Source organism: Poecilia mexicana, unplaced genomic scaffold (assembly GCF_051168715.1).
Source record: "Poecilia mexicana isolate PSO_F unplaced genomic scaffold, ASM5116871v1 scaffold_17, whole genome shotgun sequence".
NCBI lineage: Eukaryota > Metazoa > Chordata > Actinopteri > Cyprinodontiformes > Poeciliidae > Poecilia > Poecilia mexicana.
In genome coordinates this window covers 10,667,421-10,689,696 of record NW_028263386.1, presented here as the reverse complement: position 1 = coordinate 10,689,696, position 22,276 = coordinate 10,667,421, and the positions used below count along the sequence as shown (strand labels likewise).

Here is a 22,276-nt window from a genome sequence, read left to right as displayed (position 1 = left end):
CTAAATTTAAAGCTGCCCTCACCTTAAAAGGTCCTGACGGTGTCTTGCGCTTTCTGCCGAGTGGCAGCCTTATTTTTGCCCAGTGGACTGCTGTCCTGTCCACTGACCCTCACCCTACTGCTTTTGCTGGATCTGAGCTTGCTTGTTTGGAATAAAACACCTTTTCTTCTTGTTGTGGACTGGTAAATTGCTGTTGGTGGTAAGTAAAGGCTTGTATCTTCTTTTTAAGTTCCATCAACTTCATTAAATTATAGTTTGTCTTGTTTGTGTCTGTAAATTTCCAACACTTGCAATAGGCCTTGTTTTTGTGTCATGAGTTTTCCATTTTATATTAATAACAGGTTAATTGATCTTTAAGAACATGTTAATTGACTTTTTTAAAATTATGCCCTCTCTTACAAAGTCTTGTTTGTTTAGAATCATATTTCGAATTGCATGTCTTTGATTCACAATAACATAATTATAACCTAAGCTGCTGTTCTGCTTATAGTTCAGTTTAAACAGGTATCACTGTGAACAAACCTTACATGCATTTTTTTTCAATCCGTCAAGCCATCCATTAGTTACTTATTCGTTACTAACCAGTTATTGTGACCATGAAACAAAGGAGCCTGGGATCATTTGTCTCCAGTTTGTTCTCGCTTATCCTGAAACTCTGCACTAAGAAACACTGTACAAAATACTTTCCTGACAATGTTATTACTTGTGTCTCTAGTGGTATTTTGCAGGGGGGGTTTTGGACATTGTTGTAGCTCACTTTATGTTTGTGTGTCTTATACTGTGCGTAATGTTATGCTGTCATATTTGACAGCTTGTCCTAACGGATTTGATTCATTCTTCACACTTTTTATGGCGTTATGCCTAACTTTGAGCATTTTTTCTCAGAATGTTTGCATATTATCTTTCTTACTTTCTTTTTTTCAGCTTATCTTTTTTGATAGTTTACTCAGCAGGAACAACCACTTGCTAGACCGGTGGGTACCCCTACCTACTAAATGGCACATGGGCCTGAACTCTGTAAAGCTATTCGGTAATCTGTCCATGATTTCATTATGCACTTTACCAAGACCTCTTGGTAAAAATGTATACATTACATCAAACATGATAACTGAATAGCTTATAACCATAAAGGAGAGAAATATCACAGTATTTGTGTTATTTATCTTCCTCTTCTGGAGGTTTTCTGAATTAAACTACCACAAAATAAAAATAGTGAATGTTGAAAACTTCTGCTGCAGTTCATTTATAACCTGCTGCTTCATTTAACACAGTAGAGGTAGATCCTGGGCAGAGCTAACCCTTCAGCTGTTAAAACATAACCATTCATAACCCCGACTTAGAGAAAGAAAACATATATTTTTTATCAGTCACTAATTCCCTAAACCATCCTTCCTAATTCCTAATGATCATGCTCTGCTTTTCCCTAACCTCCAGCTCAGAAATCAGATTATCGTAATAACAGTGAGATTGATTTGCAGAGCGGGTAAAGTAGAGGGCAGCCATTGTAAGTTGGCAGAGCGGCCCCTCGGGATGTCAGGATCAGTGCCAGTGACTCAGAAGCAGCAGCAGAAGCTGCAGCTGCATCAACAGCTGGAGGAGAAGCAGCACTATGAGAGCAGCTATTACCTGAGCACCAGGTCGTCTGTTAGCAAGCAGGCCTTCTCAACTCGCAAGACCAGCAGCCATCGGTAAGAGGCCCAAAGTGATATAGTCTCTAAATAACAGCTAGTTTGAGGTGCAGAAAGAACAAGTCATTTTTTCTAACTCCGAGTTCTTTCTTATTTTTTTTTTTTTTTTTTTTAAACAGTGTTTTCCTCCTTAAAGACAGGTCAGAATATTATTTTAGGTTTAAGCAAATTGTTTGTTTTTTTTTTAGCAGGATTCACTATTTCAACATTTACAATCCAAAGGTATGAAGACATATTGTTGAGAGTTGTTTTTCCATATATCATCATATCTAAAAACTCGTTATTCATTCTTTTAGTTGGGCTAGTTGCAATTCTGTCATCGTCATAGTTTTGAAACTCTCGTCTTAACAACTCAAAAAAGTTATGTTCATGTTGTTTACTAAACTTCAAGACCTAAATTGGATTACCGTAGTTTACTGTGTTGTAATTAAGTTTCTATTCAGATTAAAAAGCATCTTTCGATGTTTTTTAAGACGTTTCTTTGTCTTTTGAGAAAAAGCCAAAGGTTTTAAAAGGCCAACTTGAAAATGCTCGACACTCCAAACATGATCGCTGTTGTTATCAGTACTGCAGTTCTCAGATACGCTGGAAACATTATCTCATCTTTCAGGCAACATAATAATTGTTTTAATTCTAGGCATTTTAAGACATTAAGGCTTCATTATGCAAAGTCAATGGATTTCAATTGCCAAACCACATTACCAGAGATTGGTACGCCCATCCATCCATCTGGCCGTCCATTTTCTTACACCCTTGTCCCTAGTGGGGTCAGGAGGGTGCTGGTGCCTGTCACCCTGTCCAGGGTGGTACATTGGTACAGGAGATTGGTACATTGGTACATATAATGACACCATTGTGCCACAAGCACTCACCTTGTAACACAGGGGAAGATTTTGTTTGTTGTCTGTTTTAAGCTTAGTGGGGCTCATGTACATGTCGGACATGTTGCTTTCTAAACGAGGTCAGGGAAAGAATTTCAGCTGTAGCCGAGAGCTGCCAGCTATATTCATAGACAGCCGAGCTATTTCTGAACACTTCGACATGAAGCGCTGCCTTCAGGCCAACTGTAAATACGCTGTATGAAAGACTGGAAATTTTCCCAAACCCCCATTAAAGGTTAGCTCTGTTGTAAATAATACCACTGCAGCTGTACGGTACCGGCTGTATGTGCACTTGTGCTTCTAGAACTATATTCTGTTTCAAATTTTCTTTAGGGCGAAAATATTTCTCCCTATAGAATTAATGTGACTGAGTGGAACATAATTTCTTCTTAGACTTTAAGAACTGAAACTCTCATTTAAAGCTAAAAACTTTTGATGCCCCTGACTGCCCATTCAGAGCACCTGGTGAGTCAGCAGTGGAAATAACTTCTTAACGCACTCACTTCAGATGTTTTCCTGCGACTTGCATCCAGCATACTGCGTGACCATGATCCCGTAAGTCCGAAACAGATATCCAACTCTGCATTGAGCCACCTAGAGAGAGAGGAAGGCATATTTTAAGTGAAAGCAAGGCTTTAAAGTGGACCTTTACACCACGCTTCATATCCGCTAGTTTTTGTTCCATTTATAAACCCCGCGAAGAAAAAGAAAGTCTGAGAGGTAAATGAGTCAGAGAGTAGTATCGAGTCAGGGTCTGGAGGGTGGAAGTAAATGCAACATCTTTTCTGAGTAGGACTGGAGAATTGGTTTTAGATGGCTTTATGTAACAAACATGTTTATTTAAGGAGGTATACATAAGGCCAATGAGCAAGTGGAGTTATTTCAGAGATGCACTGCAGCTTTTCTCTCTCTCTCTCTCTCTCTCTCTCTCTCTCTCTTTTCTTTTTTGGATGATTGTGTTTATTTATTTATTTATTTTTTTACAAACAAATGTGTCAGCTGGCAGTTTAAAAAGTGGAACTTACATCACAGTCAGTGGTGGCTCTTTCACAAATGTTGCCCTGGGCAGGTCGCTCCTTTAGTCCCCCAACCCCCCACAAAACCAAACACATAATTTATTACCTGACAATTCATTCTTGTCAAGGAAAAAGTATTTATTAGACGTTAGAAACATTAAGAATGAACAAGTATTCCTAGTATTGCTTTATATAGACAGATAAATATATTAACTAGACGGATTTCAACAATACATTTTGGAAAACTGAATGTCTTCTGTTACACACAGAGTTTTGGGGATTTTTAAAGCATCTACAAAGCTTAATTCAGATATGTGCAGATTCTTTATATCATACTTTTCAAACTTGTTCAGATGCAAAAGTCCTTTTTGTCTTATGGTGTCCCCACTCATGGTGTGCAGCCCTGAACAGAACGCCACGTTCCTCATATCAAAACCAATCAGAGCTTTTGAAAAAAAATTCTAGCAGTACTTCATAAGTTGATTTAACATTTCAGTTCTTTTTTTGGTAAACTATCAACTTTCTCTTCAAGTCTTTCATAAAGAGACAAGAATATATTTCAGTATTTGTTGTGAAATGTAATATTTCTCACTTAGATTTTTTTTTAATCAATCTACGACTGTTGACTGCCTTACTTCTGTCTAATGGTGAATAATTTATACTTTCCAAACAGCTTGGCTTAGGGATTTAGCTAAATGAATGTGCAGGATTTTATTAGGATAATTTCTGCAAATACTTTTTTTTTTCTTTTTTTACAAACGTTTCCATCCTGTGTGTTTGCAACCAGTGTGGGACAGACACAAAATACACAACCGTAGATCTTGTTTTTGGACATTGATATAGGTCAATTGAATCATAAAAAAACACAGCAGCAAGCTTTGAATTCAAAGAAAATGTCTTGTCCTTTATTTGAAGTCAGACTTCTCCACCTTTATACAGCAGCTTATTGACAAACTGATTTTAATTTGGATGTCATCTCCTGCCTCTAAGCCTGAAGACCTCTGTGAAGACAGACAAGGGGCAGCAGGTGGTTAAACTGAGCCCGCTACCCAAAAGAGCCAAACGTACCTACCTGGCCATGGACAAGGACAAAGAAGTAATAGGCTACGTCATTCCTGTGTTTAGAGCAAAGTGAGTACAAGGAATCCGGTGTTGATTTTCTTAAACACCAAATGCATTTTGAAGTAATTTTTTTTGCTTTCACATCCTGGTGGTTTTGGTTTTCTTTAGCCATGACGTCGTTCGGGGACTGATGGAGGCTCAGGAGGATGATGTTACAGAGGAGGGCATTAACTATGTGGCAATGAGGAACCTGTTTGTCAGGGAGGCCAGGGACGCCATGGAGGTAAAGGTTGAGAAGAAAACAAGATCAAAGCATGTGAGGGAATCGGCGGAGCGCATGGAATTTGACAGAGCGGTAAGTCCTGTTTGTTCTGTTTTCAATTAACTGGGACTCACAAAGCCAATTCTTACTTACTCTTTCCGTCCCAACATGGGATCCCCATCGTGGTGAAGTTGGAGGAGTGGTCAGAGTTTCGTAAGAAAATGCACCCAGATAGGCTGACGCACCCTCCAGAGTTTATTGTCAAGCCCCGTGGACAGACTGTGTGGGAGGGCAAAACAGTCAGGCTGCACTGCACCGTGGCCGGATGGCCAAAACCAAGGATTGCCTGGTAAGTTACAGTTCAAGTTTAATAACATTATTATTACAAGAGGCTGATAACAACAATCAGCTATCATGTGGAAATTCAAAGGAAACAATTGCCTTTTTATTCCTCAAGAACCACAGCATAAAAACTGTACACATAAATTTCATGTCAGAAAGATAAACTACTAAAGTTCATGAAAATCTTAATGCTGCTTTGAAGGTATAAGAACAATGTGCTGATCGACGCCAAGGCCCATCCTGAGAAGTACACAGCCGAAAGCACTTACAACATGCACTCCCTGGAGATCAAGAAGTAGGTAATCATTCACCTCACACTCTGCATTGCTTCAGCTCCAATCAATCACCCGTTATGCAAATAATCCACATGTTCAACCTCCTGCTTTGTCAAATGTAAACAGACTGCTCATTTCTTACATTTTATTTTTAGTTGCGATTTCTTGGACACTGCTCAGTATTATGCCTCCGCTCTCAATGTGAAAGGGGAAGCTTCCTCTGCAGCTACTGTTGTTGTCAAAAGTAGGTAGCTGTTTTCTTTTACATGTAGTTCTACCTTTCTTAGCTGCAGCTAATGACTCCTGGAATTAAAGATATAAGATGAAATCTATAATTGCGTCATTTGCTACAGTTCCAAGCATCATCACCAGATTGGGGCTATGAGTGCCACAATAACCCTGTTCTCCATTTTTTTTTTGTGTGGCAGATGGATGTGCCTTATTTCAACAAAGCAATTAGAGCATGAAGTTATTTGGGACCAAATAACATATTAGACTCTCATAAGCAAAGATCCTAATAAAATAGTATCAGTAGTTTTGTCACAAATGGCAAAATAAACAATAACACACCCTGTTTTTGTACAGCCTAGCATTAGCACTGTAGCAGTTAGTCAACTGTAGCACTGTTTCTGTTATTCATTGTGTCTAAATGCAAACCCATACTTTTTGTCATATTTGTATATGACAACCTATTTTGTAGTTACCTACCTATTATGTAAGTAGATAATAATAGGCAGATAAAACAAAGTGTAATACTTTGTCTTGCTAATGATGCCATAAAAATATGTGCTTCCACCATGAAGATCTCTGAGTAACAACATATGCTTATGGTTTGGCTATTCAAACACAATTGAGCAAATACATAAGCTTGAAAGTTCTTGTAGCTAAGCTTACTTATATGTGGACATCCTCACCTGAAGTGCTGGAAGCTAATTTGCTGCATGGACAGCCAGTTATAAGAGCATTTTTCTCAGAAATCAAATATTGTTAAATGGCCAGTTGTCAAAAAAACAATGAGAGTCTAAATTAATTTTTGTGAGTTTAGTTTGTTATAATATACTGCAAGAATTGTTGTCACACAAAATTATAGATCTGAATTTCTTCACAGGGTTCCAAGATACGGAAGAAGGTCCATTTGATCCCAAACCACGTAAGACATTTTTATATGTAATATTTGCCCGTTTGCTTTAAAAAAAAAGACTTTAAATTATCATTTTTACTGTAAAATGCGTACAATGATAACAAGCTTCTACATGTATGTGTCTTCAGCTCTATAGAGTATAATTTGTATTTTACAATCATTGACCACTAATAGTGGAAGAAAACATAGGACATAATTTTAAAAAAATAATATTTGATAGTATCTATTCTCTGTTTTCAGATGGTTTTTGCCCTGAGCATGGGGTTACTTTTCATACAAGCATTATTGACAAATTTGAAGTGGCCTTCGGTCGTGAGGGGGAAACACTGAGTCTGGGCTGCACTGTCATCATTTTTCCCACTGTGAAAAAGTACCAGCCTGAAGTTGTGTGGTACAGAAACTGTAAGTTAGAAAATTAAATGCAAGTAACTTTTTGTCTTTGTTGTAAAGCAAAGCGTAATAGTCCTTTACTTTTGCTTTTTACTTGTCAGCTGTGCCTTTGAAGCCCTCCAAGTGGGTCCACACACACTGGTCCGGAGAACGCGCCACTCTCACTCTTACCCACCTTAACAAGGAAGATGAGGGCATGTACACCTTGCGCGTCAACACAAAATCCGGCTTTGACTCCTACTCAGCCTATGTGTTTGTCAGAGGTAAAGTGCCCAAATTTATTGCCTGGAAATGTTATGGCAAAATAAAAGTTCGGCCTTTGAACGGAGATAATTTTGTGAGGGTTGCTAACATAAGAAACGACTGTCACACTCAGACTCAAGCAATAGAGATGTGGCAGAACAAGTTGGTTTCTTTCTGGTCATTCTTGTCACTAAGTCAGTTTAATTACAGAAAGTGTAGATACAATGAGCGATCCCTGATAATTTTCGAAACTTCTCACATAGTTTAGTTTTTTGAATACTTTCTTAGACCATAATGCGTTGCATCTCAGCTAGTTACAGTGAAGCCATACTAACTGTAAGTCAGGCAATGAAACCTGAGTGCATACTGAAGATCCACCTAATTTAGAAACACCACAAGTACGAGTGGATCCGTTGACATGGTTGTGCGTTTCTCGCTTTACCAGATGCTGATGTGGAGCTGGAGGGGGTTCCGGTGGCCCCCCTGGATGTGCGTTGTCACGATGCCAACAAGGACTATGTGGTGGTAACCTGGAAACAGCCAGCAGTGGAGGGCAGCAGCCCCATCCTCGGATACTACATCGACAGGTTGCTTAGCTTCAGTGTATTTTACTGGAAATATATGGGGAAAAACAGACTCAATAATTAAAATTAATTCTGCATTTAGAACACACAAGAAACTTGGTCATACTTTTTGTATTTATATTGAAATAAACACAAAGTATTATATTGGCATTTGTCCAAATTTCTTTGATTTATAACTGTTTACTTCTTCCAGTTGTTCTGTTATCATAGCAATGTAAAAAAAATATCTGACTCCACACATTTAAATGTTTCCAATTATGACTGAAATTTAAATATCAAAAACACCTGAAATGGAACAGTGGGGCACCTTCCTAGGACTAACATGCCAACCAAAGCTGCTCTAAAGGAGGATCAATGACTCATCTGGAGGTCAAAAAAAAGAACTACAACTAAAGAAATGCAATTCTCTTTTGCCTTAGTTAATTTTAATGTTATTGATTAAATTATAATGAAGAGTACTGGATAAAAATGGTATCTATTGGTGAGCTCCTAGACAAAAAAACACAGTGCTGACAGTGGTCAGTCCGTCCATCCATCCATCCATCCATCCATCCATCCATCCATCCATCCATCCATCCATCCATCCATCCATCCATCCATCCATCCATCCATCCATCCACTCCCTATTCACATTGAATAGCTCCTACCGGAGTATCCCCAGCCGCTGCCTTAAAGGGTTACACAACCAGTCTTTGGGTTTATTTTTCTACGTAGAAACAGATTTTTTTGGGTCTCCTATTTTCCACTAATAAATTAACTAATTATTCAAAATTTGCTTTTTGTGCTTGTTCCAGTTATCTTTGTCTGATATTGAAACGTGTTCCAGATTTTAAATATTTAAGTGTGACAAAAAAAAAAAAAGGAAATCCAAAGAAATCTGTAAAGGGGTAAATACTTTTTCAGAGCACTGTAAGCCAGCAGGTTGTTTTTTTAGAAAAAGCTATTTCAACAACTGACATGTATATATGTTGGTGTTTTGTGTTGGAAGGTGTGAAGTGGGCACTCATCACTGGGCTCAGTGTAATGATGCTGCAGTCAAGTACGCCCGGTTCCCTGTTACAGGGCTGGTGGAGGGGCGCTCTTATGTCTTCAGAGTGCGTGCCTTTAACAGCGTGGGAATCAGTCGTCCATCCCGCATCTCTGATCCTGTGGTTGCCATGGATCCTTCAGACCGAGCTCGACTCAGAGGTTTGGAGACAAAACAGAAACCTGCTGAGACCCTTCTCTATGTAAATTGCTGATGATTGTCCTCTCCACAACAGCCGGACCACTGGCACCTTGGACTGGGGTGATCAAGTTCACAGAAGAGGAACCCACTGGTATAACAATTCATGTGATATTTTTCCTCATAAACTTGAGTAAATCTATAAAACTAAAAAGTCTAAAAGAAAATAAATTTTTTTACATTGCTGCTATTGTTGAAACATCAACTAAGACGCTTGCTATTTTCATTTTAACTGTTGTCAAACCAGTTACCAAACCTAAATCTAGATTACCATTTTGGAGAAAAACCATGAGTGTATTTTTTTGTTTCCCACACAGTGGGTGTGATTCCTGGAGAACCTACGGATGTTGTGGTCACTGAGGCCACCAAGAGTTATGTGGTGCTTGCCTGGAAGCCCCCAGAGCAACGGGGTCATGAGGGAGTCATGTATTACATTGAGAAAGTAAGAACATTTTTCATATAGTTGCTTGTTCTTTATGCTAGTCTTGTTTGTCACTTCATTTTGATTTCTAATAATCTTTCCTGCAATGGTTTTTTTTATTATCTTTCCACAGTCTGCATATTGTCAGGCTTCCACTTGATTATTTCAGACATTCTTGCTGCTTTCATTCATTTGTCCTCTATATGGGAATGACATCACACCCGAGTTGAGATTTAGTTTGAAGTCGATTCACCCGAGGGATTTGGTGTGTCATTTGTCAAGTAGTAATTTGCTATTACCAGACAAATTACTACTTGCAATACAAGCCGATAACAAAATAATTGCATTTATTCAAATACAAAAGGTATATCACAAACCCTATCTATCTATCTATCTATCTATCTATCTATCTATCTATCTATCTATCTATCTATCTATCTGTCTATCTATCTATCTATCTATCTATCTATCTATCTATCTATCTATCTATCTATCTATCTATCTATCTATCTATCTATCTATCTATCTATCTATCTATCTATCTATCTATCTATCTATCTATCTATCTATCTATCTATCTATCTGTACTGTTACATTGTTGTCAAAGAAAACCAATTTGAACACATATCTAAGTTCATTTAGCATATGAAGCAAACGCCTCAAGAGGCGAGACATTGTTTTCCCCTTAGTCAGCCAGCAAAGATTACGTGTGAAAGGTTTTTACCCTGGGATAATTGGCGAATATCTCAAGGACTTAAATGGTTAGAGGCACATTATACACCGGATAGGCCACTGGTCTTTCACAGTGAAATAACTTGCAACAGAATGTGACTGAATATAACTTATAATTAGCTTTTTATAAGCATCTGCACTCGCTTCAAACTTCAACTTTAAAAGTTTCCCTGCTCTCTGTTGTTCTCAGTGTATTCAAGGGACAGACACCTGGCAGAGGGTGAACACTGGGATGCCAGTGAAGTCCCCTCGCTTTGCGATCTTTGACCTGGCAGAGGGCAAATCGTACAACTTCCGTGTGCGATGCTGCAACTCCGCTGGCGTGGGCGAGCCCTCCGTACCCACCGGAGAAACCATAGTCAGTGACAAACTTGGTGAGCTGACAAAGCTTGCAGCCGCATTACAACAGACTCTGCATACAGAGAACCCTGCTGCATTATTTAACAGGATAATATCTCTAGTTTATACCAGTGCTGTTCCTTATCCAAGTGTTTCATCTTTATAGAGTTTCGATAAGTGACATCCTTTACAATATGCAGTTTGTGTCTTTATTTCCCTGCAGATCTTCCCTCTGCCCCAGGCAATCCAGTGGCCACCAGGAACACAGACACCTCAGTGGTTGTCACCTGGGGGGCATCTAAGGATGTAAAACACTTGGTTGGCTATTACATTGAATCTAGTGTGACGGGAACTGATGTGTGGATGCCTTGCAACAATAAACCTGTCAAGCAGACCAGGTGGGAAATGCTTGTTTTTTCCTCAAAGCCATGAAAATTAGAATTGGTCTTGGGATATGTCCTTCAGTTGCTTTCATAGTTTTGGACAATCAATGTTAAGTGTGTATCCGCTGCAAAAGAACTACCCAGAATTTGCACACGACCTTACGGCTGAATCTTAATAGATATTCTTCCCCCAGAGGGGAAATGCCCCTTGGCGGCTAGCAGAATATATCAATAAAATATACCTGATTGAAATGCATTCCTTTCAGGTTCGTGTGCCACGGCCTCACCACAGGGTCCAACTACGTGTTCAGAGTAAAGGCGGTGAACGCTGCTGGATACAGCCAGAACTCCTCCAATTCTGATGCCGTGCTTGTACAGGCTGCTATCTGTGAGTGCAACTTTTTTACAAACGATTTCTCCATTGTTCGCATACCCCTGTCATATTCGGCCCACGCTTTGACCCGCTATCCTGCCTGCCTGCCGGGACGGGTTTAAATAATTACTGACTCATTTAAATATTTAAGAGAGAAATCCTGCTGAAGAACTCCCTTAAAGGATGTATTTTTACTTTTACCACCACTTCACAATATAACTCCCCTGAGCTGCAAACAGAAATACATTTACTGAATACTAATACAGCATGTGTCTGCATGAGGAAAAAGTCATTACTAACTTGAAGTGCAGCCATTTTCCGCCCATTTTTAGGCAAAGACATTAGCTAATGTTTTAAGATGCTTTACTACATGTCAGTATTGATTTCTTTTTAACTGGATTTTGCTGGAGTTTTGTTCTGCTGTTTGATAAGTCTTCAGGGGAGCCTGTTGGTGCATGACCAAGCTGCAGGCTAAAGCAGTGTGTTTTGAAACAGCATGTTCCTGTGGAGAGTCTCGCCTGGCTCCAGTAATTTTCTTAGAATGACACTTGCCGACTTTCTGCCATTTGAGAGTAAGTATTTTACCCAGTTAAGCAACTCTCAAAACAGCGTGTTGCATCTGTGTGTGAAGCTCACAAGCAATAGCTTTTGTACTTTTTGTGTGTCCAGAAAGTATTTGCCTCTTCACTGGTGTCTTATGATTTAAGATGACCTAAAAAGTGCAACAATAAATATCACAAAGGCTTAGGCAATTAAAAAGTTTGTTGATTCATCGCTTTTTAAAATAAATAACCAAATAAATAAAAAGGTATCTCTAATCACTTTTGTCTCACCTCCATTGCCGACGGCAGCTGTACCTGCAAGCCCCACCAATGTGACCCTACTGGAGGCGGTGAAGGACTACATGGTCCTGGGTTGGACTGCACCCACTGACAACGGAGGAGCCGACATTAGAGGATACTTTGTGGATTACAGAACAGTGAAGGGGAACATTTATGGAAAATGGCACGAACTGAACCTAAAGGCCTTAACTACAACTTCCTATAAGGTAAGTTCATGCTGAAAATGTCAAGCGGTTGATTTATTGTCTTGTTGTCCACAAGTGCAAACATCTTCATCACTGACTTGATTAGTATAAAAGAGTGGCTTTGCTTAATCTGGTAATCTGCATCTTGATCTGCTCTGTTGCTTTAGGCCGAGAACCTGAAGGAAAATGTCTTCTATCAGTTCCAAGTCCGTGCAATGAACATGGCAGGTGTGAGTAAACCCTCTCTGCCCACTGGAAGTTTGGAGTGCAAGGAATGGACCATTACTATTCCAGGTACAAGATTGTAGTTTGATAAGGCAAGAAAAAAAAGGGAAAAAAAGATGATTGATTGCTTAACCTTTAATCTGATTCAGTGAAAATGTATCAGTCATTTTGAGGAGTAATCTAACATCTAATCTGATTTAAGATGATTGGATTTAGTTCCTTCTCTTGCCTCATGCTAAATACCTTAGAACAGGAAGTTGAATGTTGGAAAACAACCTGGGATTGGAACAGGGCTTACTTCCACCCTCAATATGATTACCTTTATAATCATACTCCTGAGATCATATGAAGCATAGATATGATTACCCCAATCCCTCCAACTTTGCAGTTTAAACAAAGACGATTGGACCATGAGACTTTAGTTATTGTTAGAGGGCAAGAAAAACTGGGAAATTAACCATGAATTTTCCAACTGGTGAAAGATAAGTTCCTGAGACTAAACTGTTACTAGTATGAGAAATTATCACCTAATATTCCTCAGTCTTTTAAGAAATTTCTACTTGAAATGAAATGAATGAAAACATTCTCCTGTTGAAGGAAAATTCTTCAAGCGATACAACTTTGTTTTTGGATCTTCCAAGGACCCCCTGTTGGTCTCCATGTGATGGAGGTTCGTGACACCTCTGTTGTGGTCTTGTGGGAACCTCCTGTGTTTGATGGACGCAGCCCCGTCAACGGCTACTACCTGGACATCAAGGAGGCGTCTGCAGGCGAGGAAGGCTGGAAGGCTGTGCATGAGAAGACCAACAAGGGAAAGTTCATGAAGGTAAATAAGACAAACATAGTTAGATGAGGGAATGAAACATGCTATTTTTAAGTGCCTCCTTTCCGACTCGTTTTGTTGCTAAATTAGGTGACTGGGCTGACGGCAGGAACATCCTACGTCTTCCGTGTGCGTGCTCAGAATCTTGTCGGAGTTGGGAAACCCTCCCAAAACTTGGGTCCAATTCTGGCCCAGACTCGCCCTGGTGAGTGCGATTAATATTTAAGTCACACATTTAGTCTCACTTGATTCTCGCACATGTCAAGTTAGGAATATAGAGAAAAAACATATTGCTTGGTACAAATGCAAGCTTTGACATTGCAGTTACATACATTTTGATGATCAGTTGCTGAACTGACTATTTTGTTTGGTCTTATTTCTTTTAGGCACCAAGGAAATTTACGTGGATGTTGATGACAACGGTGTCATTTCTATGATTTTTGAATGCTCTGAGATGAAAGAAGGCTCACAGTTTGTTTGGTTCAAGAACTACCAGGAAATCACAGACACATCTCGTCTCACTATTGCCACCCAGGGCGGCAAGTATGTCCCCATTGTGATTGAGTCCAACACATCACTCCAGCAAGAAGCTTATATATGCTTATTTTGGCATGAATATCAGAATAATTTTAAGCTTTTGCTGCATGCATTTCAAATTTTCTTTATTTTGACTTGAAAATAAGAATTTATTGAAACAGCTGTCTCTAATCCTCATAGTTTTCTTCTCAACTGCACCCTGTACACATGCTTGTTGTAGCTATGAATAGGTTTCTTGTATAATTCTGGCTTGGTTTTTGACTTCTTGGGAGGACTAGTAGAGCCCGCTTACATTTGTTTGTTGCTTGTTGATGGCTCATGAGAGTCTGAGGTCAAGAAGAATGCGACTTGCAAAGAGACGAGAAATCAAAAAGTAACTGATATATGTACATATTTGACCCTCGCAAAATGTTGCCCACACTTTTTGCTTTTAAAACCACTGGAGCTGTATTTGGGATTCTTAATCCATTCCTAAGAGAAACTTATGGCATACATAATTCTTATGTACATTATGAATGTATGTGAACTTTTCACTGTGTTTCTCCTACTTATCCGACTGATCAGCCTAAATGAGTAAAGCTCCTTTGTTTATCTCACTTTCCATGGTTGTTGCCTTGTGTTTAGATCCAGAGCTATCTTTAACAGTCTCTCTATGGAGGATCTGGGCACCTTCTCCTGTATGGTCACCAACACCGAAGGCATCTCCTCCAGCTACACTCTCACTGAGGAGGGTGAGTCAGCCCACCGTCTTGGCAATGCATACTTGTCTGTCCTACCCTGCTTGAACAGCTGCTTGATATTATTTTCATACACCAGAGTGTGTGTGGCTGACTGAATGGATATTATTCAACTTTTTTTTTTCCTGTCTTACTTTTTTCCTGTTTGACAGCCCTCCTGCGTCTCCTGGATCTTAGCCATGAACACAAGTTTCCTGGTGAATATTAAATCTTAGCTCAAATATCACAAATGCAACTATTTATTGTTTATGAAGATATGAATTGGCAAAAACAATTTATAGAGACAGTCTAAGATATAACACCGCACAAGTCATGTCATTCCTTAAGCGCTTGGTTGTATTAAATGCTCGATTGCTTGTTCAATGTTTCAGTTATTCCCTTCAAGAATGAAATGGCCATGGAGCTGCTTGAGAAAGGCTGCGTGCGGTTCTGGGCTCAGATGGAGAAATTCACTTCTGCCTGCCAAGTGGAGTATGTTTTCAATGATGTCATCATTGAGCAAGGAAAGGTGGGCATAAATGGAACAATAAATGCACATATTTTGTTCTAGCGAGCATTTGTGCTGAAATATGTGCATTTTTGTGTTTCCCTGTCTGCAGAAATACACGATGAAGTTCGACAAGTCCAGCGGCCTTATCGAGCTATTTATGGACTCTCTGGAAGTCACTGATGAAGGAACGTTTACCTTTAACCTGGTGGATGGCAAGGCTAAGGGCACTACAAGTCTAGTGCTGATTGGAGATGGTAAGATTTCAAATACACAGTAGACATCTGCAAATCCAGATGGTTTGTAACGACAGACGAATAAGGTACTCTGCAGGTAAAGCACGTGTCCACTGGGGGGCAGCAGATCATTCTTTATATTTTTGTGTCGGTGATATTTTTTAAAATCATAGATTTTTAAAAAATTTATGATTTTTTAAAAATGGTCTATGTACACTGTTTTATCCAGAATTTAGGGAGCTACAAAGGAAATCAGAGTTTGAGAGAGCAGAATGGGTCAGGAAACAAGGTAAGGAGTAATGCTTTATCTCTAACACGTTAGGATTTTTGCTTATTGGTATTTTTCTTTAACTATTTTCTGTTTTTAATAAACAGGTCCTCACTTTGTTGAGTACCTTGGCTTTACTGTCACCCAAGAATGTGATGTGCTGCTAAAATGCAAGGTGAAGCAAAAAAAACTTTAACAATTTAAAGCTACTAATATTATCCTTTTAATTCATGTACCCTTGTTGATCACCTCCTTTTGTTTTTACAGATAGGAAATACCAAACCAGCGACTGAGATCATATGGTCTAAGGACAGCATTGAGATTGCAGAGGATGATGAGGATGCTGCGAAAATCGAGAAAAAGGACTGCGACCTGACCTTTAATATAGGAAAGGTCAGTCTGACGGTGTACCTTGTGAGGAATTGAGTGTTTATGAGCTAAGAGCTAAAATCGTAGTGATCCAGCTCTGCTTTCATTTTAGAGCTTTACAAAATGTGCTGCTAGTCATACACCTCTGACACAGAATAAAAGATCATTTTATGTTTTTATAAATATATATTTGTACTATATATTCTCGTAAGCCCTGCTAGACTCAGAACAGCAAATATTTCTACTCAGAAATCTGAAGAAACATTAAATTGTCACATTTTGTTTTCTGACAAATTCTATCTTTTTCAGCCCAGATAGTTCCAGTCAGAGTTTTATTTACCGATTCATTTCAAACAGAAGTAATTTGGATTTTACTGAAGCTTTTGAACAGTACAGTATTTATCTGGGGTGGAGAGATTACACAATGTTCAAATCTAAAAATATTTCAAAGGAAAAACTGGATAAACTGATTTGAATCTTTTGCAGTTTTCTTTGATTCACAAACTGAAAATTATATATACAGGCTTAAATATGAACATACACCCCTATTACTGGTTGAATATTTTAATTTTCTTGTTATTCTCTACTTGTTTGGTGGCAGCAAGTTTCTGGCACAATTTTCTATGGATATTTGTCATTTCTCCAGAAGGCATTTAGATTCTCCGTACAAGCAGATACAATTTTCAGTGATGTTTGAATGTGTTAATTTGGGAAGAGGCAGTGGGTTGTCTATGCATTAGCACTAAAAACAAACCTATGGTGATGTAAACTGGTCACTTTTGACACCTTCCACTTCATGACAGGTTTTAGTTCAGCAGACTACAGGTTTCTTTTGAATATGCTAACCAATTTATGTTCATCTCAGGGTTATAATTAGGAGGTAGACAAAATAATGGTGAATAGATTTCATGACAAAATAAAAAGTAGACTTATATTCTGGGGGGTAAAACACAGGCTGAGACCAACTGGAAGCCAAATTGGGAGAAAAATTGGCTTATAGTAGAAAAAGTGGTTGAAAACGAAGAGATTAAATTCTAGGACAATGACTACTGTTGCGAGGAACAGATGAGCAAAATAAAATGAATGTGCCAGAGTTACTGACGGAGAATGGCAACAATTACTGGGGAGGGAACACATGGTAAAATAACAGAATCGGGAATTAACCTTTTATTAAACACAATAAAACACTAAATAAACTCAGAGCTCAGAACAACTTACAAGGTCTAACGATTATGATAGAGAAACACAATTTTTTGTGTTCAACAATGATGTTGAGCTCAACCTTAAAGTGAAATGTGTAAGACGGGCTGATGTCAAGCTTCTATAACATTGTCTTTAAAGATCCCTGTTCAAGCATGTTAAAACTTGTGGCCTATGCTTTTCTTGCTTGCTACAAGAAACCATACAATTAATAATAAAAGTGGTCAATTATTCAGCCAATTTTATGCCAAATACTTGGTAATGACAAAAAAAAAAGAAACATGAATTCAAAGTGCAGCTTAAGAAATTTTAAACCAAATAAACTGGAGATGAAACTTGCTTAGAAACAGTAAACTAAGTGTCACTGGAGGTTTATCTATATATTTTAGACTGTAAGTATAATTTTGTTCCTCTATGAATTACAGAAAATCTATATTAATTTGTGGATCTTTAAAAAAAATTTAATATATATATATTCCCTAAATAAACCACCATGAAAAAAGAACAGTTCAAATGCATCATTAAAATCCAAAAATGAAAAAAGAAAAAAAAAAATCTGATTTATCCAATTTTCTGACTGGAACTATATATTGAGCCTACAGCATGTGGTCTATCTGTGTGTTTCATCCATTCATTCATTTCATCTCTAACTCTCAATTCAGTGTAACTCCTCTGGTCACTTTAATTAAAGAACAGGCACTGCTTTGGTCAGACTCGTGATTTTTTTTGTTTCATCATTAGGACTGAAAGTGCCAGAGAAGTTATATTGATTGATCTGTCATCATGGTCGTTCAAACGTCACTCGACACCAAAGGGTTGGTGTTTGTGCATAAGTTCCGGTCAGTCACATTTGCATTGACTGGCTCATCTGTCTAATTCACAGTGGGTTATTAAGCAAGAGCAAAAGCAAGGAAGGAAAAAACCATCTGCAAAGGACGCTCTCCTGCCACCAAGGCCTAAAGTCTGGACATAATCTATCTGTCATAAGTTTCACCTAATGTCTCCATGTGTCCTCGTCGTCTTACCTTTTCCATGTTTTCCTCCATCATTTCATGTTTTATCGCCTGCAGCATCACGGGCGGCAGAAAAGCCTGGCTTTTCGGTTTACCTGGTCACTGTGTTCCTTTTATACTGTTGACTGTCTCGAGAATTATATTGTGTTCCGCTTGATTTAATTTGGAAGGGGAATCATTATTGCCTTAAGGATACTTATGTGACTTTTTCTTTTTAAATATTAGATCTCCAAGCAAGACACGGGTATCTACGAGGTCTTCCTGAGAGACGAGAGAGGAAAAGATAAGAGCGCCTTCAACCTTACAGAAGCAGGTGAAGCACTCTTTGTGGGTTTCATTAGCAGGGAATTAGGAGGAAAAAGTGAAGATCTGTTAAAGTTACATTAAAGGTTTTATTAAAAAAAAAAAGTCACATGAATTATTGCTGCTATTTTCCCCAGGATACCAAGCTGTAATGAATGAGCTGTTCAGAGTTATTGGTAAGTAGTTTTTCACGCTGAAGAACAACTCATGAGGGAAACATACAAGATGAAAAGTGCATCAGTGTGTGCAATTTCCCTAAAATGCTCTGTCTAATTGTATAACAGTTTCCACAGCTTGTTAAAGAAGAGACTGTTTTTGTTATTTTCCTTGCAGCCAATTCTTCCAGTGACATTCAAATTACGAGTTCTGAAAATGGCATCATCCTCTACTCCAATGTGACGTATTATGACGAGAACCTGCGTGTCGGTTGGCTTCACAAGTATGTAAAACTGCCATCATGGATATATTTCACAGCATTAAGAAGAAACTTGGGCCCGCTGTATCAGCATCAAGGGACTGATCAACATACGTCAAACTTTAACAGTTGAACGTAATTTTCTGCTGCAGTTTATTCATGTGTTTATTAGTGTCCGCTCTCAACATTATGCTGTAAATACATACGCTTTAGAAAGATTATCAAAAGACTTTCAGGTTTATGTTGAGAAAAGAAAAAGATCAGAACAAACCCTGCATAGTTCAAAACATGTTGTTTATTATAACATGGAATTGGAGAAGAAAAAACAAAACAAAACTATTGTAGTGCAGGGACTGAAGCGGACCCCTAAAACTACCACATTTCAGAGTTCTGGATTTGAAGTCTCGCTAAAAAGGCCGTCTGAAGCTATTTGATCTTTGTGCTCTGGATTTCTTGATCAGAGATGCCAAGATTGCAGCTTCAGAGAGAGTTAAGTCCGGCGTCACGGGGGAGCAGCTTTGGCTTAAGATCAATGAACCCACAGAGAAGGACAAGGGCAAATACACCATGGATATCTTTGATGGCAAAGACGGAGTAAAGAGAGTCTTGGATCTGAGTGGCAAGGGTAAGTCAAAGTTCTCAATCAATAAGAGACAATTACTCCTTACAATTAGAAAAAAAAAAAAAACACCTTATTTGAGTTGGCTTTATTAGTCTTCTTCTAATTATATTATAAATGTTATTTTTCTGCTTTGCAGCATGGCAGGATGCATTTGAAGAATTCCAAAGGCTCAAGTAAGTAAATAAACTCATTCAACTCCATTGTTCATTCGTGTAATTCTGGGTTTTGTATTCAAGGATGTTTATGTGCAAAAATAGTAAAAGTTGTCTCAAGCCTACAATGTACTTTGTGAACCTTTGAGACAAACACAACACATTTCTTACTATTATGTAACTTAATTAATAACCCCATTACCATTTTTAGACACTTCTGACAATCTTTTGCCTCTTTCTTTCTTCTTTTAGAGCGGCAGCGATTGCAGAAAGAAGTAAGTTATTATTCTTCCTAATCTGACTGGAGTTTGTCTTTCATAAAGTAATGTAACATTTCTCAGTTTAATTGGAACTCTATGCAATCATGGAGATTTATTACTCACAGAGTGATGTATTTCAAACATGTATTCCTATTAATCTTGATGACTATGGTCTACAGGTACCAAAAACCTAAAATTCACTTTCTCTGAAAATTAGAGTACTGCATAAGACCAGTAAAAAAACTTGTTTTTAATTTATGCATGTTGTTTCATAGTCATGTTGTGGCCTATGCAATCATGGAGATATCCGCTGAGTTGACAGGTGTCCAGCAAGCGTAAGCCAGTAAAGGTTATTGTTACAGACGTCTGTGCTTTACAGAGTTTTGCATTAACAAAAGTTAAGTGGAAGGAAAAAAAAATGTGTTTGAAAACATAGAAATATGTATTGCTTCGAGAAAATTGTGAAGTAAAATCCATGTTCAAGTTAGGGAAAGATTCGCAAAATGTGGACTGCTGCTGGAGTCACTGTTGTATCACTTGTGTTATAAAACAGAGACGATGTCTGAATCATCTTGACTCTGTGAAGGAGAAAAAAAGATTTTTGTCTTCCAAAATCCCTGTTTTCAGATCATAGTATATTTTATTTTCAGTTGGAAATCAAGGTCCCAGAATCACTGGACTGACTGAAGAGTTATTCAGCTCTATTCGCAGATGGGGCTTTCTCTCGTGGTTTTTAATGTCCATTGTGTGACTGTGCTTGATTGTTCAGCAAACTCTTTTGACCTAAAACCTCATTGTGTGTTGTCAAGAGAAATATGAAAAAAAAAAACATTCCGAACCATACAGATGAACTACATGCCAGTACTTATACTAACTGATACAGTAATTCATACATTCCTACCCAGGAAGAAGTATTGGAAACTCTATATTTTACACTGGTTTAATATTTGTGCATTTAAAATCCTTTTGTATTTATTAATTATTTTAATATACTTATGGAGTCAAAGTGCAAAGCAGGAAAACAAAATGTGGTAAACAAGCAAATGCTACTTTTCTTGTCTTTTGATCCTGTTTTTCTTGCTTAGACCGCGCTCGTGTTGTTGGAGGCCTGCCAGATGTGGTTGCAATCCAGGAGGGCAAGGTAAGGAAATTCAATAGTGTTAACTGCCAACACACTATTGACCTCTGTACATCAGTGTATGATTCCCTTGAGTGCCTCCTTCCTTTGAAATATGATCGACGCTCCTGCCGAATGCATGTTTGTAAAACCTGCAAAAAAAAAATAATAAAAATTCTCCTCTCTCCCTCTCTCAGTCCCTGAATCTGACTGGCAACGTGTGGGGCGAGCCCGCGCCTGAGGTGTGCTGGGTGAAGAACGACAAGGAACTGGTGTCAGATGACCACTACAAGCTGAAGTTTGAGCATGGCAAGTTCGCCAGCATCACGATCGCAGCCGTCACCACGGCCGACTCTGGCAAATACGCCCTCGTGGTGAAGAACAAGTACGGCAAGGAGGCCGGCGAGTTCACTGTCAGCGTGTACAACCCTGACGAGGAGAGCAGAGAGGATAAGAAAGACTAAATGTCAGAAAGAAAATTGAGATAGTTTGCCGAGCTGTCTCTAAATAATGTTACCAAGGCACATGCAGGTGCAATAAAGCTGTTAAACGAATACGTTCATTTTCATGCCTTTTTTAGTTGTTTGGAATGTGTTCAGTCATGTTGGGCCTATCAGTAGTTGAATATTAATATTGCAAGTAGAAATAGTCTTTTAATTCAATTAAGGTATTACACTTGGCTTACCTCTGAACTGTTGACTACCTGTCATAATGCATATGTAGCAATAAATAGCAGCAAGAATTAAACGTTGCCCAATGAAAGACTGGAGATATTTGACAGGGATCAGCCTGTCTAATGTTTCATCTCAGCTGTTCGGATGTCATAAACTCTCTGCAAGCTACAAATGCAAATCACGTCAGCAATTTGTGATTGAGGTACAGAAGTAATGGCACTGTGGCAACAACCATACTTTGTCATTTAAAGTGATCTTACGTCGCCTGTGAAGCTCAGCTCAGATCTGACTGGAATTCTGTTCTGGAGGCTGTTACTCATTTGGTCCCATGAGTTTCATCCCTAAACTTCCAGTGAAAGAGGGAGGAATGCAGAACTGCAGGTACAATTAAGTGGAAGTACGTGATAAACTGTCTTCTAACATTTGGTTGGAGGGCAAGTCAATCTTAAACAAG

The 22,276-nt window shown here is 38.6% G+C and overlaps 1 protein-coding gene across 3 annotated transcripts; it reads left to right on the top strand.

Annotated features, from left to right (window-relative positions):
• Positions 1 to 62: 62 nt before the first annotated feature.
• On the top strand, positions 63 to 21,702 carry myom1a (myomesin 1a (skelemin)). 3 transcript variants are annotated; one of them, XM_088014654.1, is made up of 38 exons: positions 63 to 199; positions 925 to 974; positions 1,479 to 1,688; positions 4,576 to 4,716; positions 4,816 to 5,002; positions 5,101 to 5,258; positions 5,454 to 5,546; positions 5,682 to 5,770; positions 6,635 to 6,676; positions 6,908 to 7,069; positions 7,159 to 7,320; positions 7,746 to 7,887; positions 8,873 to 9,072; positions 9,147 to 9,203; positions 9,427 to 9,551; positions 10,453 to 10,636; positions 10,825 to 10,999; positions 11,251 to 11,372; positions 12,209 to 12,405; positions 12,552 to 12,678; positions 13,251 to 13,435; positions 13,523 to 13,637; positions 13,819 to 13,975; positions 14,594 to 14,700; positions 14,859 to 14,903; positions 15,078 to 15,214; positions 15,306 to 15,450; positions 15,659 to 15,718; positions 15,805 to 15,872; positions 15,965 to 16,090; positions 18,505 to 18,592; positions 18,720 to 18,758; positions 18,916 to 19,021; positions 19,459 to 19,622; positions 19,756 to 19,792; positions 20,024 to 20,046; positions 21,117 to 21,172; positions 21,346 to 21,702. In XM_088014654.1, the coding sequence occupies exons 3-38, from the start codon at positions 1,531 to 1,533 to the stop codon at positions 21,610 to 21,612; spliced, it is 4,446 nt and encodes a 1,481-aa protein (XP_087870780.1). In that variant the 5' UTR covers positions 63 to 199; positions 925 to 974; positions 1,479 to 1,530; the 3' UTR covers positions 21,613 to 21,702. The 3 variants fall into 3 exon arrangements, with proteins under 3 accessions (XP_087870780.1, XP_087870779.1, XP_014852378.2); XM_088014653.1 differs by having other exon boundaries at positions 925 to 1,030; XM_014996892.2 differs by lacking the exon at positions 925 to 974 and having other exon boundaries at positions 66 to 199.
• Positions 21,703 to 22,276: the final 574 nt, after the last annotated feature.